Genomic DNA, 14,219 nt, shown 5'->3' on the forward strand with positions numbered 1-14,219 from the left:
TGCTTCTGCCCCTTCTCAAACTCCAGCTGTCCCTCCCTCTGAGTGGGGCCTGCTGCTCCAGCAGGGAGAGCCTCTTCTTTCCTCCTCCCTCTCCTCTTGCTCCTCTTCCTGGGGGCTTCTCTCAGCTTACTTCTCGGCATTAACAACTTCTTCCCTTTCACACAGTCCCCAGCTCTTTCTCTGTACCTTTGCTGCCAGAGACGCGGGTCTCTTGCTGGGCCTGAGGGAAGAGATCAAGGGCTGGGACCTAAGGGCTTGGCCTTGGCGTCATGTGAGCTGGGTTTCAGCCTGACCCTTTGAGGGTCGTGAGTAAGCCCCCTTGGGCCCCAGCCCCCCATCTGCACAGCAAGGCATTTGGACTATGTTTCCCCAAAGCCCTTAACCCTAATCAACGATCCCAGGGTTCCACTGCTCTCTCTCACCTCCGAGAACACTGCAAGCGCCCAGAGGCCGCGTGACGGGGTCAGGCTAGAAGGTCACAAGCCATATCTTGGGTCCATTACAGCTCAAACCCACCACCTTGTGCAAACTCGATCAGTCTGACTTCTCCAACCTTGTAAGGCCGTCCCGCTTAGGAGGGGACATGGGAAGTACAGACAGGTGTCTGGAGGGAAAGCAAGGCTTCGGTGCCATTGGTCTCCTCCCCGAGGTAACTCATGTGTCAATCATGGCAGATCTGTGGGTGGGGGAAGATTTCAGCCTTTCCCAGAGCAAGCTAGTCTTCTGGGCACTTCTTCCAGAGTCTGCCGATTTGACTTTATAACAAGCGACAGTAGTCCATTTCTTGTCCTGAGTTGAGTTGCCGGGACTCCTCCAACAGTCTTGCAGATAAAGGCGCTTGAGCCAACAGCCAGCAGAAGCAGGCTGCTCCTCATCTGACCTGGAGGGGGTCACTCTGTCCTGCTGCACTGGCTTGAGCTCAGACTCGGCAGTTTAATGGGGGACACGCCCCTGACTCCCGCTACCCCGGGCTCAGCTCTGGGATTTACCTCCTCCTTCCAGGTCTCCATTTCTCCTGCCCTCCTGAAGGCCCTGTGGCACCTCTGTCTCTGGACACAGCTCACTCTGTTTCCCCATGAGGAGTTGGTATCACAAGGTGTCCACAGGACCCTGGGTGATTAGGAAAGGTAGTGGCTAATCATAGATGGCGCTGAAAACCGTCTTTTCCTGGCTCCTGTGCGGGAGCAGGGCTCATTTTTCTGGGGATCCCTGGCTTTAGGAGTATCTGAGAAGCTCACCTGTCAGGCTGACAGGGGCCTAGACTGGGGATCCTGCTAAGCACAGGCAGGGACCAGGACCCCGGAAGTCAGGGAGTGGGCCAGAGCAGCCCAGCGAACAGGGTGTGCCAGTTCTCCCTGTGCCTTGGTTGTAACCAGAAGGAAGTCACCTCCACGCCCAGTTGAGATGGGACACACAGCACCAGAGGGGACTCACCTAATTTTAGGGGATTTGGGTTGCCTTGGGGGTTCTGAGGCCGGAAGCCAGGCAAGAGGGAAAGAAAAGGTGATAACTTGATCGGAAGCCTCCTCTTCTTAATCTTAATTGCTTTTCGTTCCTCTGTCTAACCTTAAGTGCTTTTAGCACCTGTTGGGGCTAATCATTTCTGTACCGCTCGGCTCCTGGGGTGCAGTGAGGGTGAGATGGACTCATGGACGGGAATCACCTCGCTGATGTAGGGCAGCGATGGCCGCACTTACCATCCCCTGCTCAGAGCCGTTCCTCTAACACATACCGCCCTCTCCATCCACCCCTAGTTCCTAGACAAGCCAGAGGATGTCTTGCTCAAGCACCAGGCCAGCATCAACGAGCTCAAACGGACCCTGAAGGAGCCCAACAGCAAGCTGGTCCACCGGGACCGAGACTGGGAGCGGGAGCGCAGGCTGCCCTCCTCGCCCGCCTCCCCCTCCCCCAAGGGCACCCCTGAGAAGGTCAACGAGGTAGGTCTCATGCTGAACCCCTCAGCAAGGGCTTCGGGTAAAGAGGGTCGGGAAGGTTGCTCTGCACCAGCCTACACTCCTCCTCCCACCTGGATGCCTCCCCCAGTTGCTGCACGGGGGGGTGATGGAGTGGGGTGAGGGGCTAGAAAAACAGGTGCTGTTGATTAGACAGGCCCCAAGTCTGACCAACAGAATCAGAATATTTGGAGCTAGAGCCCTGGGATCAGCATTTTAAACAAATGCCCCCAGACGATTCTCAGGCACCCTAAACTTTGGGAATCCCAGCTGTTGTATCCAGTAACCAGATCCTTTAGTGTCTGTTGTGAAAACACAGATGGTGGGATATGTGTGTGAGAGAGGGGGTGGTTCCCTGCTGGAAGGATCCTCAGAGCCCACTAGAGGGGAACAGATCCTCCAAGAAAATCAGACCTGCACCTCTCGCTTCAGAAAAGGATCCCACACCCACCTGCCTTTCGGAGTGGAAAGCATGGGGTGTTTTCTCAAAGGCAAAAGAGATAAAGATAGGATCATGAGAATTCCTGTATTTATAATTCCAAGCTATTATTTTTAGCAGTGCTAAATCTTGGCAAGTATTTACCCCATTTATACTTCGGTGTTTTCTCTCTAGCACTGCTGCTTACTTGCCTCAAACCCAACTGATCTAGACTTTCACCACCTGGGTTTGAATTCTGGCGCAGATTCCTGCTAGCTGGGTGACTCTAGGCTCATTACTTAATTTCTCTGAGCGTCCATTAGGCAGAGATAATAGAAGTACCGACCTCGTAGGAATGTTGTGAGGACCCAGGGAGACCAAACACAGAGGTGCTGGTAGAGAGCCTAGATGCTCAATAGGGGTTTAATGTTTCATTTTGAGAGTCCTGGGACTCACACGGAAGGGTCATTTCAAATCAGAACTGCTTTTTTTCTTTTATAAAGATTTTATTTATTTATTTATTAAAGAGAGAGAGGGAGAACATGAGTGAGGGGAGGAGCAAAGGGAGAGGGACAAACAGACTCCATGCTGAGCAGGGAGCTTGACGTGGGGCTCGATCCCACAATCTTGAGATTATGACCTGAGCCGAAACCATGAGTCAGATGCTTAACCAACTGAGCCATCCAGGTGCCCCCAGAACCCCTTTTAAAGTTGGGAGGACCCTCAGAACCTACTTGGTTTGAGCTCATCACTTTGCAGATGGGGCACGAAGGCCCAGAATGAGAACATACTTGTTCAGTGTCATAGCTGGTAGAAGAGGGGCCAGAACCTGCTTTCCTTGTATCCTGGCCGTTGTATTTGCTGTTACATCGTAGCTTCTGGGAGCAAGACCAAATCATGGGAAGACCAGGATAGAGTCAACTGTGTACATACTGCCCTCGAATGCTTTGAAATTTGGTGATGCAGTCCTGATCTAATAAGTGAACATTTGATTGATGCCGGATAACAGGGCCTTACCGGGGGAGGCTACTGTTTAGTTTCACTCGCTGGTGATTCACAAAATCACCAGCGATCCTTTGAAGGCCTTTAAGTCCAATGCTGTGGAAGGAGGGCCAACCTGCTTCTGTTGAGGGCCTCTGGAGTCACCCCTGGCACTCTGGACTGGGCCATGGGGGCTGGTCCCCTCCTCCTGGGTACAGGCCCCACTCCTCCTGCCCTGAGAGTCTTAACCAGAGTGGCCTGGTTGGGGCTGAGGAGGGATGCAGAGGCTTTTGAAATGGTGGGACTCCTGCAGAGAAGGGCAGGGTGAGTGCTGCGGAACTGAAATGGGATGCTTCCCTTGCCTCAGAGGAGCCTAGCTTGGGAGTGTGCCCCACCTGTTGGTCATAGCTGGAACTGCAAGAAGATGGGTCTTACTCAGAGGTGGGGTCTCTTCCAACCCTTGCCCCCTCACTGTTACCCCAAGAAGTGTAGTCCACTGCTGGAAAGAATTCTGGTTTAGGAGCTCATCTTGGAGCTATGGGACATTTAACTGGCTTACAGGCCTCACTGGCATTTAGAGGCCCTTGAAGATTTGGGAGAAGAGGAGAAGCTGTAGACAAAGATTAGACTGGGTTCTTAGGTGAGTGATACTGCCTCTCTGAGCCTCGCTGCTGGTCAGCCCATCTAAAGGGAGACCAGAATTGCCATTTCATAGGATTGCTGGGAAGGCTGAGTGAAATGATGGGCATAAAAGCACTTTATAAACCAGAAAGTGCTGTACAGTCATGGGGCATTGCTGATGGTGACTGGAATCCCTGATTGGGCTGGAAGTGGGCTCTCCTGCAGGGATGTGTCATCAGAGGTCCTAGTGGCTTTCTCATATATTGTTGGGCCTCATCTGAGCCAAGGGGAAAACAGTAGGAACCTAAATCAAAATAAGGACTCCAAACTTTTTTTGTTTTAAAGATTTTACTTACTTGAGAGCGAGAGCAAGAATGCATGAGCAGGGGGAGGGGCAGAGGGAGAAACAGACACCCTGCTGAGCAGAGAGCCCAATGTGGGGCTCGATCCTAAGGCCCCAGGATCATGACCTGAGCTGAAGGCAGGTGCCTAACCAACGGATCCACCCAGGTGCCCGGGACTGCAAACTTTCAAGAAAAGTTCCCATTTGCCAAACCCGGGTTTTCATTTCAAAGATGACTTTTTGAGGGGCTAAGAGCCCAATTGCAGGATTGAACCATTGCCTAAACCAAAAACACCCAGGGCAGACTTGGAATCGGAGTCTGAATGGTATGGCTCCTCGGCCTCCTGATTGAGAGCCTCTTGAACGAAAGTGGTGTGTTTCTGCGCCCTCTTGAGTGAGGGCAGGGAGAGAAGGGTCCAGAGGCACGGTGCTGGCTGACAGCTGGCCGTGGGCCTCCCTCCCTTTAAGGGGCCACAAGGGGCAACTCTTCTGTCTCTCGTCCCACTGGCTTCTTTCTGACCTAAGCCACAAACTCCAAGGGTGTGGGATTTACAAAGCTGGACTATTTACGGGCTCTGTGTGTGTGTCTCTCCTGCTCCTCTCTCTCCCTTTCTTCCTTTCTCTGTCTCTCCTTCCCTTCCTCCCTCTTCCCCTCCCTCCGGCCCCGGGCCTCTCCTGCAGTCCCGGAGGACCCAGGACACCTCTCCACAGGACTTGGCACCTGAGCCTGGGACGGCCGCAGGCTGGGAAGTGTTCACTCAGAAAAGCCTCGCAGCGTCTCCTGAGGTTACTGTCAGCACTTCCCCACCCACACACAACGACCCTAATGGTCTCAAAGAGACCCCCTTCTCTGGGGTGAGGGGGGTGGACCAGGCTCTGCCATGTAGGTCGAGCAGTGGGTAGCCCTTGTATCCCCATGCTGTGACAAATGACTGTCCCCATGCCAGGGATCCATAAAGGGCCGGCCCCTCCCTCATCCATTGTTTCTCAGGAATCAGGAAATCATATTCTGGAAAGAGAGGACAATATGAGTGTGGCTCTGGCTTCAAAGGGGAGGCCGGAATGATCTTCTCTTGGGCCCTCCTGACTTTAGAGGCAGGTTCTGACATCTAAGCTTGAGATCAGGGGTCATCGCACCTAAATCCCTTCTCCCCTGGGGTCTTTTCTCTGTTTAGATGCCTGGGTGAGGTCTAACAGTGGCTTTGTAGGGAACGGTCCTGTATTCATCCTTCACCTTCGTCTTCTCCAAACTCCTCTTGACAGGCAGGCAGAAGTGGGCATCTTGCTCTAAGGAGCTTCCTTGGGGTTGAAGAGATGCTGGTCAGGCCAGCATTCTAATGAGGAAGGCATTACTTCTGCACCCTGGACAGCAGCTGGAAAAGGACTCTTGGGACTTGCTGTGTCCTGCTAGGCCTAGAATCTAGTCCCAGGGGTGGAGGGCTGCATCTCCCTCTGTGCCGACAGCTCAGGGGCTGTCACGATTAGACAGTGCTGACAGACCATCTGGGTGGAACTTCCTTCTCCCTGAGATCAGAACCTCCGTGTTGTGCATAGTATGTATGAGGGCCTCTCCCTTTTTTAGTTCCCATGGAAAAAATTTCTAGCTGCTGAAAATGTGCCAAAACCATAAAAGAGACATGAGTCAGCGACATAAGTGGTGAGACAGAAATCACAGGTCTACTCAATTTTTCCTCAGTGTAAAAATCAACCATCAGCGCTCTCTCTTGAGAGGAGTTGGACAGGAGTCAGTAGCCTCCCAAGGTTAGGGAAATAGTGAGGCCCCGGAGCACAGAGATGCTCCTAGAGCAAAGGACAGGTGCCCGGACTCATTGTGGTGGGGAGGGGCAGTGATAGGGGGCAACAAGCGCCCTTCTTCAGCATCTCTGCAAATTGTCCTTCCAGCGCCTTCCACAGAAGGCGCTCTTGTGGTCCTTCGTGGGGAACCAATTTGGCTTCAGTCCCTACTGGGAAGTTTTCATATTGAATTAAAATCTGCCCTTCTGAAGTACCTGTCCGTGGGCCTCGCTGTGCCCGCTGCTGCCCAGAGATCCACCGGGCATCCTCCTGCCTGGCATCCTCCTCCAGAGTTCAGCACCTCCCCTCCCCTGAACACTGCTTTCTTCAAAGATGTTTCTCCCAGGGTGTGGTTTCTAGAGGGCTCCTTGTCCTGCCTCCCCTTTTTGGGGTGTCTTCTGTAAAGAACAGGACCCAGAATGTGACCCAGAGCCCCAGGTGGTGACTGAATAGTCCAGAGTCCGCAGAATCAGCTGGCTAGAGACTTCTTTTGGAGGCTTGCGTGTGGACAGAACTGGTCTGCCTCCTCCTCCAGCTTCCTCTCCTTGCTGCAGTACCTCCATCTGATGGCAGGGGGCGCTCCGCGCAGGTTCTGAAGGTCCTTGGGCTCAGGGGACAGAAGCAGGGCTAGCAGATACCATCCCATCTCCCATCCTGGAAGGGGGTCAGGACAGCTTTCAGACCAGCCCCCAGGGGCAGGTGCAGCACCCCACACCAGGGCCTTGGTGCCAGTGGAGGTTTTCTCTCTTCTGTTCAGTCTTTTTTTCTCTTCAGGATTTTCACTTGTTAAAAGCAGAGCATCTTCTTCCCTCACATTGCTCTGCGAACCTGTTTCCCCTTTGGAAATAAGGACAATTGTACCTGCTTCACAGGTTGCCATTTGGATTAAATTTAATCACCTTAGACAAAGGGCTGGTATTGTCTGGCACAAATTAACTAAATATAAGTACATGTTTCCTTTTTTCTTCCTGTGGAGTCTTTCTATACCGGGCTAGTTCCCACCCCACTCAACCTGCCTTCTAAGCTACTAGTTTCTAGTTAGACTTGGGGCAACCATATTCCAGAAGGGGTCTCCTTGACCATCTTTGGCCATCATTGCCAGACTCCTGACATCAGGACAAGTGGAGACGGGAGCCGCTGAGGGCCCCTGCTTCGCCAGTAGAAGAGAAGAGAGACCTGGATTCTACAGGCTCTCGCACTTCTCTCTGGGATGGCTCCACGGTGTTGTCCTGAGGCTTAGCAGCCTGAAGTAAAATACCAGAAAACCTATGCCTGGGCTTTCCTCTTTCCTCTTATCTCTCTTGCCTGTTGGCAGGATCCTTTCAGTGAGGTTTGATTCCCTGAAGACCGTAGAGATTTTGCTAACATGGATTGAGGGAGTGGAGGTAAGAGGGTTCACAGCGCTCCCTGGACCTTCCAAATCCTTCACATCTTATGGGATCCGACAGATGCCTCGCCAAGTCATAATCGGCGTCGGAGCCCAGGTATTTACATCTCTCCCCTCCGGGGGAGGTGTCCCTCTGGCACATCTCACCAGGGATGCACTTCCCAGAACTTGGACTCAGAGACTGGATTCTAGACCTGCCTTTGCCCCCAGCTCACTCTCTGGCCTTGGACACGGTGCTTACCTTTTCTAGGCCTCAGTTTCCATATCTGTGCCATAGGGGCCGGAGTCAGAGCAAGGATTTCAAAGGAGGGTGGTACCTTGGCACCGGGGCAGCCAAGGCCTCCAGCTTCCAACATGGCAGCCTGTCTATGGCTTACGTATTGGACTTCCATTGAAGTTTTATGTGAAGATGGTCTTCTGTGGCCGCAAGATTATAATGCCAATGGCTTTCTGGCTTTTTTTTTTTTTAAACACTTCTGAAGTCTGTCGTTCCCCCTGCAGTAGGAGAGACAAAGGGCTGCTTTGTCGACAGGCTGACAGCACTCCATTCTTGTTGGTGCTTTTGACCAGTGATGACACTTGGGTCTTCAGAACTTTTCCTTCCGTGATGTCTTCTGCTCAGCCCTTTCCTACTCTTCCCATGGATTTTGTCACAATTCTCCAAGAATAGGCCTTGGTATTCCTTTCTTTGGGAATGAAGCCCACAGAATTCAAGCTGTTCAAGCCACTGGGGTGACTGGCACTGACCTCTTCAGCTGAACATTTGACATTTTTCATTCTAATATCTTTCCTTCCCAGAAACTCTTGGAGAGAAGTCAGGTTTCAGGCTGTGGCTCGTGGAACTTAATTCAGTGTTTCCCCTCTTGACATGAGACTGCACTTGGGATCCATATTCTTAGATCGTGAGATAAGTCAGCAAGGATTCCAGGCACTCTTTTCCTGACTCTGCCATGAACTAACTTGACTTTGGGGAAGTCACTGACCTTCTCCAAGTCCCAGTTTCCCCATTTGCACAATGAGGAACTTGGACTAGAGGATGTCTTAGGAGTTGTTTTTGCTCTAACGTTCAAAGATTCCAAGTGATGTAAGTTACTTTCACCTCTGATAGTGGCAGTTTTATTATTAAGAGAGGAAGAGGAAGAGTCCGGGCCCATCCATGGATGCCCATTGTCCCATGATTAACATGGGGAGGGCGTGAGACCCCCGTCCCATCTTACCAAGTTGGGGTAGTGGTTGAGGGGAGTCTGTAAATAGTTTGTTGGGTGCCTTGATGGGAAGGGGAGCCTTGATGAGGCTGACTGCCATTGTCATGCCTTTTTCTCCCCCAGCCAGTTCTGGGGACATGTTGACCTTTTGGTCCTTCTTGCAGAGGAAAAAAGGGACCCGTTCTTCAGGTGCCTGACATTTCATGTTAACTCTTCTTGCTCCAATTGAAACACAGGGTTCAGAGCATTGGGTATTTATAGAAAGAGAGTACACTAGGCCAGAAGAACTCAGTCTCCTAAAAGTGGCCACCACGCAGCAGGAAGAAAGTAAGGCAGGCCTCGCAGATATCCTTGCTGATGGCAGACTCTCCAAAGTAGACATCCTGGTGGACAAGTTCAAAGTCGAAGTGGCCACAGAAGAAGTGGTGGGAGTTAGAAGAGCACAGACCCAGCAACAAGGAAGAATGATTGCAAGCCCTGAAGACTTTGAGTCAGTGTGGGAGGAAGGCCCCTGGGTCAGGAAAGCCCCAGGAGGGGCTTCTCTGGCTGCAGGCTCTGCCCCAGCAGAAAACCTCTTGGAGGGCTCCCAGTTGAGGGTGGGCACTGGGGAGGCCACCATCAAGAAGCACTGGATCTCAGGTGGTCAGCTGGAGGGCCAGACGGAGCTGAGGAAGGAGCTGGAGGAGTTCCAGACTTGGGGAAGACCCACTGCCTCGGGGACCAGGTCAGCAGAGGCCGATGTCCCTTCTCCAGCCTCCGACAAGGGAGAACTCCAGTCATTTCTACTGGACCCTGCCCAGTCGGAAGCCAGAGCTGACTCGAGTGATGAAACCGAACCTTCCTTTGCAGAGAGGAGCTTCTATCTGAACTATGGAGAGAAAGATTCTGAAGACCGAGTCCTCCCTCTGCCTCTGGAGGAAAGGGAAGAGTGCCTGGTCGCCTTTCCCATTGATGAGACCAGGCTGGAGCTAGCAGAGAGCTCCGCGCTGAATTCCTCAGGCCCACAGGGCTCTGCTGCAGCTTCCAGCAGGAACAAGGACCAAGAGGGTGAAGCTCACATGGCTTCCTTAGAGGAAAGGGTAGGGTCCCCCGGGAACCACAGAAGACCAGGTGGCCTGGAGGCCTTTGCTGAGCAGCTCGGTAAGGAACCTTCTCCAGGGCAGACATGTGCTGAGGACTGGGAAGAAGCTGGGCGGGGGTTGGAAGGAGAATTCAGCTACTCAGCATCCAACCTAGGCGTGGAGGAAGAGGCCCCCAACCGTGGAGATTTGGTGGGAAAGGCTGAGAATAGTCCCCCAGCAGGATGGAAGGACCACTCACCTCACAGAGCGGGGGCTATGCACCCAGACCTCCCAGCCTGTGCCCTTCCACGGACCACCCTTCCTAATGATGTCAGGAAGCCAGCCAAGCCAGGCAGAGGCAACTTCGTGCCCCAAGACCGGGGCCGGGTCCACATCCAAACAGGAGAACCCGCGACAGAGGACAGAAAGGCCTCACCGTTTCTTCAGATGGAAGTGCTCGCCCCCCTCCCAGCCTCTTCTGGTCCCTTTCAAGCTCAGGCAGCTCTCGAGGAAACTTCTCCAAGCCCAGCCCATCATGGGTCAAGGGAGCCTCTGCAGCTTGGGGATCCTTTTGGAGAACAGTCCCCTGTGTCTCTCACACATGCCCATCCTCTTAAACAGAGCCCAGAGCCCAAGGACCAAGGAGGACCATTCGTGACCTCAGACGGAGGTGAGCGCCGGGCACCTCCTGTGGCCAGCAGAAAGCCCAGAGTTGTCTCTGAACGAGCCGAGGGGGCTGTACCTCTGGGGTTGGTGTTCTCTTCAGGAAAGCCAAAGGAGATAACCTATTTCCAGGCTGGGGTCCAAGAGGGCTCCCTGGAAGATATCAGCAAGACCTCAGTGGCCAACAAAATTCGGATCTTTGAGACCCATGGAGCTGAAAGTCGCCGAGCAAGTCAGAGTGAAACAAGGGCCCTCATAAACGAGTTGTCTTCAGAGGCCTCCGTGGGTCAGGTAGAGCAACAGCGGAACAAGCTTCTGGACCTGGGCTTCGTCCAGCTTCAGCCCCCAGGGGACTTTGTCGCCCCCAAGGCCACCCATTCCTCAGTGATGCCACTGGCTGCCAGCCACTTCAGGGAGGGCATTGCTACCACATCCGCCCAGGAAGGATGCACGGACCTCGAGCTCACGTCCCCCGATTCGGGCTGCGAAACTGCGCTGGAGGAAACCACCATGGGCACTGGCCACGTGAGCCCCCGCCCCCGCTGCTGCCCCTCCCCTGTGGGGGAGCGGACCGCATGCTCCGTAGCTCTGTAGAAGCATGTTTCAGGGGCCCCTCGTCATCACTGCGATCAGAGGCTGCTTGTCCATTCCTATGAGTTCTCTTCCCGACACGGGCCCGAGGGTAGCCCGGGCGGAATGACGGGTTCATCTGCTTGGCCACTGTTAGCTTAGCCACAAAGGCCCTCGGCTTTTGGTGTGACCTGGTGCCCAGAGGGTCGCACCCCCCTACTGGAGAAGGTGGCGTCACTGCCAGCCGACTACATACTTGCTTTGCCTTGCTGCCCCCACCTGCCGGGCTCCTACCTGTTGCTTGGCTTGTCCAACGATCTTCCTTCATCTTTACCCTTCCCTGGTTCTCCCGCCTTGGGGAAGCTGACAGGCCAGAGGTTTCCATCCTTCACTGCTGGCTCCCTCTTGGTCCCACTGCCAAGTTCCTTTCTGCCTGCTTAAGACTAACTATCTTCTCTAATCCAGAACAAATCCGGAGATGCGGTCAGGGAAGAGAAGCCCATCACCAGCTTAGCAGCCAACCCCCCTGGAAAAGGGGGGCACCTGAGATTCGCCAGCCCCTCGGGCCCTCAGGTCTCTGCAGCCCCCCCGGTGCCCTGATGAACCTGGTCCTCTCCGCCTGGCCAGGGTGCATCGCTGCCTTCGACTCCCACCTGCTCTGGCAATGCCGTCTCTGGCAGCTCAACTCTCGCTTGTCTGGAATGTGTCCTCACACCTCTCAACCTTCCAGAAACTGGCTAAAATGGAAGCTAAGTCTAGCAAGTGAATCTCTAAGTGCACTGAATCTCTAGAACGTGAAGCCAACTACTTTAAAAAAAAAAGTATATATATATATGTATATATATTTGGTGGGTGTTAGATTGGGCTTTAAAAAGACTGTTCTGGAACAGCCAAAAATGTGCATGTGGTGTTTAATCCCTGACAGGCCAGTTGAGAGGTATGTATGCGGGACAAGAGTTGCTGGTTCCCCTCCAGTGTTTCCTCCGCCTGCCGTTGTCAATTACACTGATGGGACTAGAACCTCCACCCTGCCCGCCGGCCCCGCCCGGAGCTCAGGGCTGAACTGCTGTAGCGCCCAGCTCCCAGGACTTAACCCATGTTGCTCCTCCCCATAGCCGATTCGCCCCCTCCCTCAGAGACTCAGTGGAATTGACAAACCATGTTGGCTTCCTCTTTGTTTCTCAAAGCTCTTGGCTCCAGCCTCCCTGCCTTCCCATCCCAGGTTTCCCTAAATCCCTGGGTCTCCCTCCTTGGTTTCTGTCTCTCGGTGCCCACCTGCACGGATGGGCCTGCGTCCAGGCTCCCATCCCTGCCTTGCACACGATGCCGCTTCTGATAAGCTCCCAGATCCAGACCTTGGATGGGGCTTCCTGTCCAGAACCAACTGGCAGGAGGTTTGCTTTGTACTTGCTTTGGCCATCAGCGGGAGACCCTCGGAAAGGAGCATTCCCCACTCTTGAGAACTTTGTGGGTTTTTCAAGCTTGTTGTCATGTCAAGGAACCTTCCTGGGAGTGTTTTTCATTTCCTGACCTGCTCTTCTATTTGAGACACTGAAAGGCCCCACGATTTCTTCTGTCATTCACCATCTTGCTTTCTCTCTCTCTCTTCCCGCCCCACACCCCCGTTCCTTTGCTTTTTATCTGGCCATAGAGAGCAGGGCTAAGGGAGGGCTCAGAGGAGAAGGTCAAACCACCTCGTCCCAGGGCCCCAGAGAGTGACACGGGAGACGAGGACCAGGACCAGGAGAGGGACGCGGTGTTCCTGAAGGACAACCACTTGGCCATTGAGCGCAAGTGCTCCAGCATCACAGTCAGCTCCACGTCGAGCCTGGAGGCTGAGGTTGACTTCACGGTCATTGGTGACTACCATGGCAGCGCCTTCGAAGACTTCTCCCGCAGCCTACCTGAGCTTGACCGAGACAAAAGCGACTCGGAGACCGAGGGCCTGGTATTCTCCCGGGATCTCAACAAGGGGGGCCTCGGCCAGGAAGACGAGTCTGGGGGCATCGAGGATAGCCCGGATCGAGGGGCCTGCGCCACCCCAGATATGCCCCAGTTTGAGGTACAGTGGAGCATCCTGGATACCCGGGCCTGGCGGGCGCTGCATGTTCAGAGGGCCCCGGGGCCATCTGCGAGAAGACCGAGCCGCCAGCCTGAAGCTCTGTTTCGTGTTGCATGACTGCCCCTCGCAGAAAGCATGGTTCTGTGCTCGCATGTTTGCCGTCTTGGTCCACCCCTAACATGCACTCCTTGGCATTTTAACCCTGTGACCCCATCGCTTGCCCGCTTGCCCGAGGTCAAGTGATGCTAGGCGGTCTGGTCTTACCCGCCTCCTCTCCCTGTCTTTGTTGCATGGCACCTGCAGAAGGCACGTGCTTATGGACTCACCTGTGGCCTGGCCTGAAAGTCAATGGTTCTTCCTGATTCTGACCTGGCTCCTCTCCCCGAGGCCTGGGCTTGCTGGGGGAAGGGGCAGCGGTCTAAACCCATCTGGCCCCAGGGTCTCAGGGGAGCAGCAGAAGCTCCAAGAGAAGAGGAAACGTCATCACTGAGGGGGACACCGGGATCGACAGTGTCTGGGCCCCTCTGCTTTGTGTCCTTCCTTCAGAGGACCTTTGTCCCATGATCCCTTTGCCCTCTCATCTTTTGCAGCCCCAACCTACCTCCCAACACACTCTCCTCTCTCTGTTCAGGCTTTGAAATACGAACTCATCTACTCTGGGCGTTCACTCCATGCTGTGCCCTCTGGGAGAAATTTTCCCTCCCTTTCTCTGCCTTGCAAACTTGTCATGTTTCAGGACCAAGTTCAGCTCTCACATCGAGCAGATGCTTCCCTGACCACCCAGGGCAGAAGTGTGGCTCCGTCCACAGGCCCCTTGCTCTGTAATGTTTCTGCTCCCGGCATCCTCCTACGTAGTTAGGCCAGTTGCTGCCAGGCCCACTCCCCCCTCACCCCCCACCCCGGTGGCAGCTCCTCTAAGCCTGCACGTGCCAGGCACTAATAGACGATTAACTGGATGAATGGCTTGATCTCATGGTTACAGTCATCTGTAAGAATCCCTCTCACTACCCTCCCAACCAGATGGCAGGCTTTATCGTTCATTCATTCAGCTCTCATACGCTCATGGTCCCATGAACTGACCTTGCTGGGGGAGTCTGAAGAAACTGATCATTTAACCAGAGACTTCTAGAGGAGAGGTTGAAAACTGATGGCCCCAGGCCAG

At 53.9% G+C, this 14,219-nt stretch overlaps 1 protein-coding gene across 18 annotated transcripts in view; it reads left to right on the forward strand.

Annotated features, from left to right (window-relative positions):
• EPB41L1 (erythrocyte membrane protein band 4.1 like 1) overlaps positions 1-14,219 on the forward strand; it is a 123,994-nt gene that overhangs the window by 88,905 nt on the left and 20,870 nt on the right. For 10 of the 18 annotated variants that reach the window (XM_045980495.1, XM_045980497.1, XM_045980494.1 and 7 more), the window contains 5 exons: positions 1,755-1,937; positions 4,997-5,101; positions 8,938-10,950; positions 11,461-11,568; positions 12,647-13,057. In XM_045980495.1, coding sequence (XP_045836451.1) covers positions 1,755-1,937; positions 4,997-5,101; positions 8,938-10,950; positions 11,461-11,568; positions 12,647-13,057 — 2,820 coding nt within the window. The remainder of the gene's footprint in view (positions 1-1,754; positions 1,938-4,996; positions 5,102-8,937; positions 10,951-11,460; positions 11,569-12,646; positions 13,058-14,219) is intronic. The other 8 variants (XM_045980504.1, XM_045980505.1, XM_045980506.1 and 5 more) reach the window with 3 other exon arrangements.

Source organism: Meles meles, chromosome 16, assembly GCF_922984935.1.
Source record: "Meles meles chromosome 16, mMelMel3.1 paternal haplotype, whole genome shotgun sequence".
In the NCBI taxonomy this organism is placed as follows: domain Eukaryota; kingdom Metazoa; phylum Chordata; class Mammalia; order Carnivora; family Mustelidae; genus Meles; species Meles meles.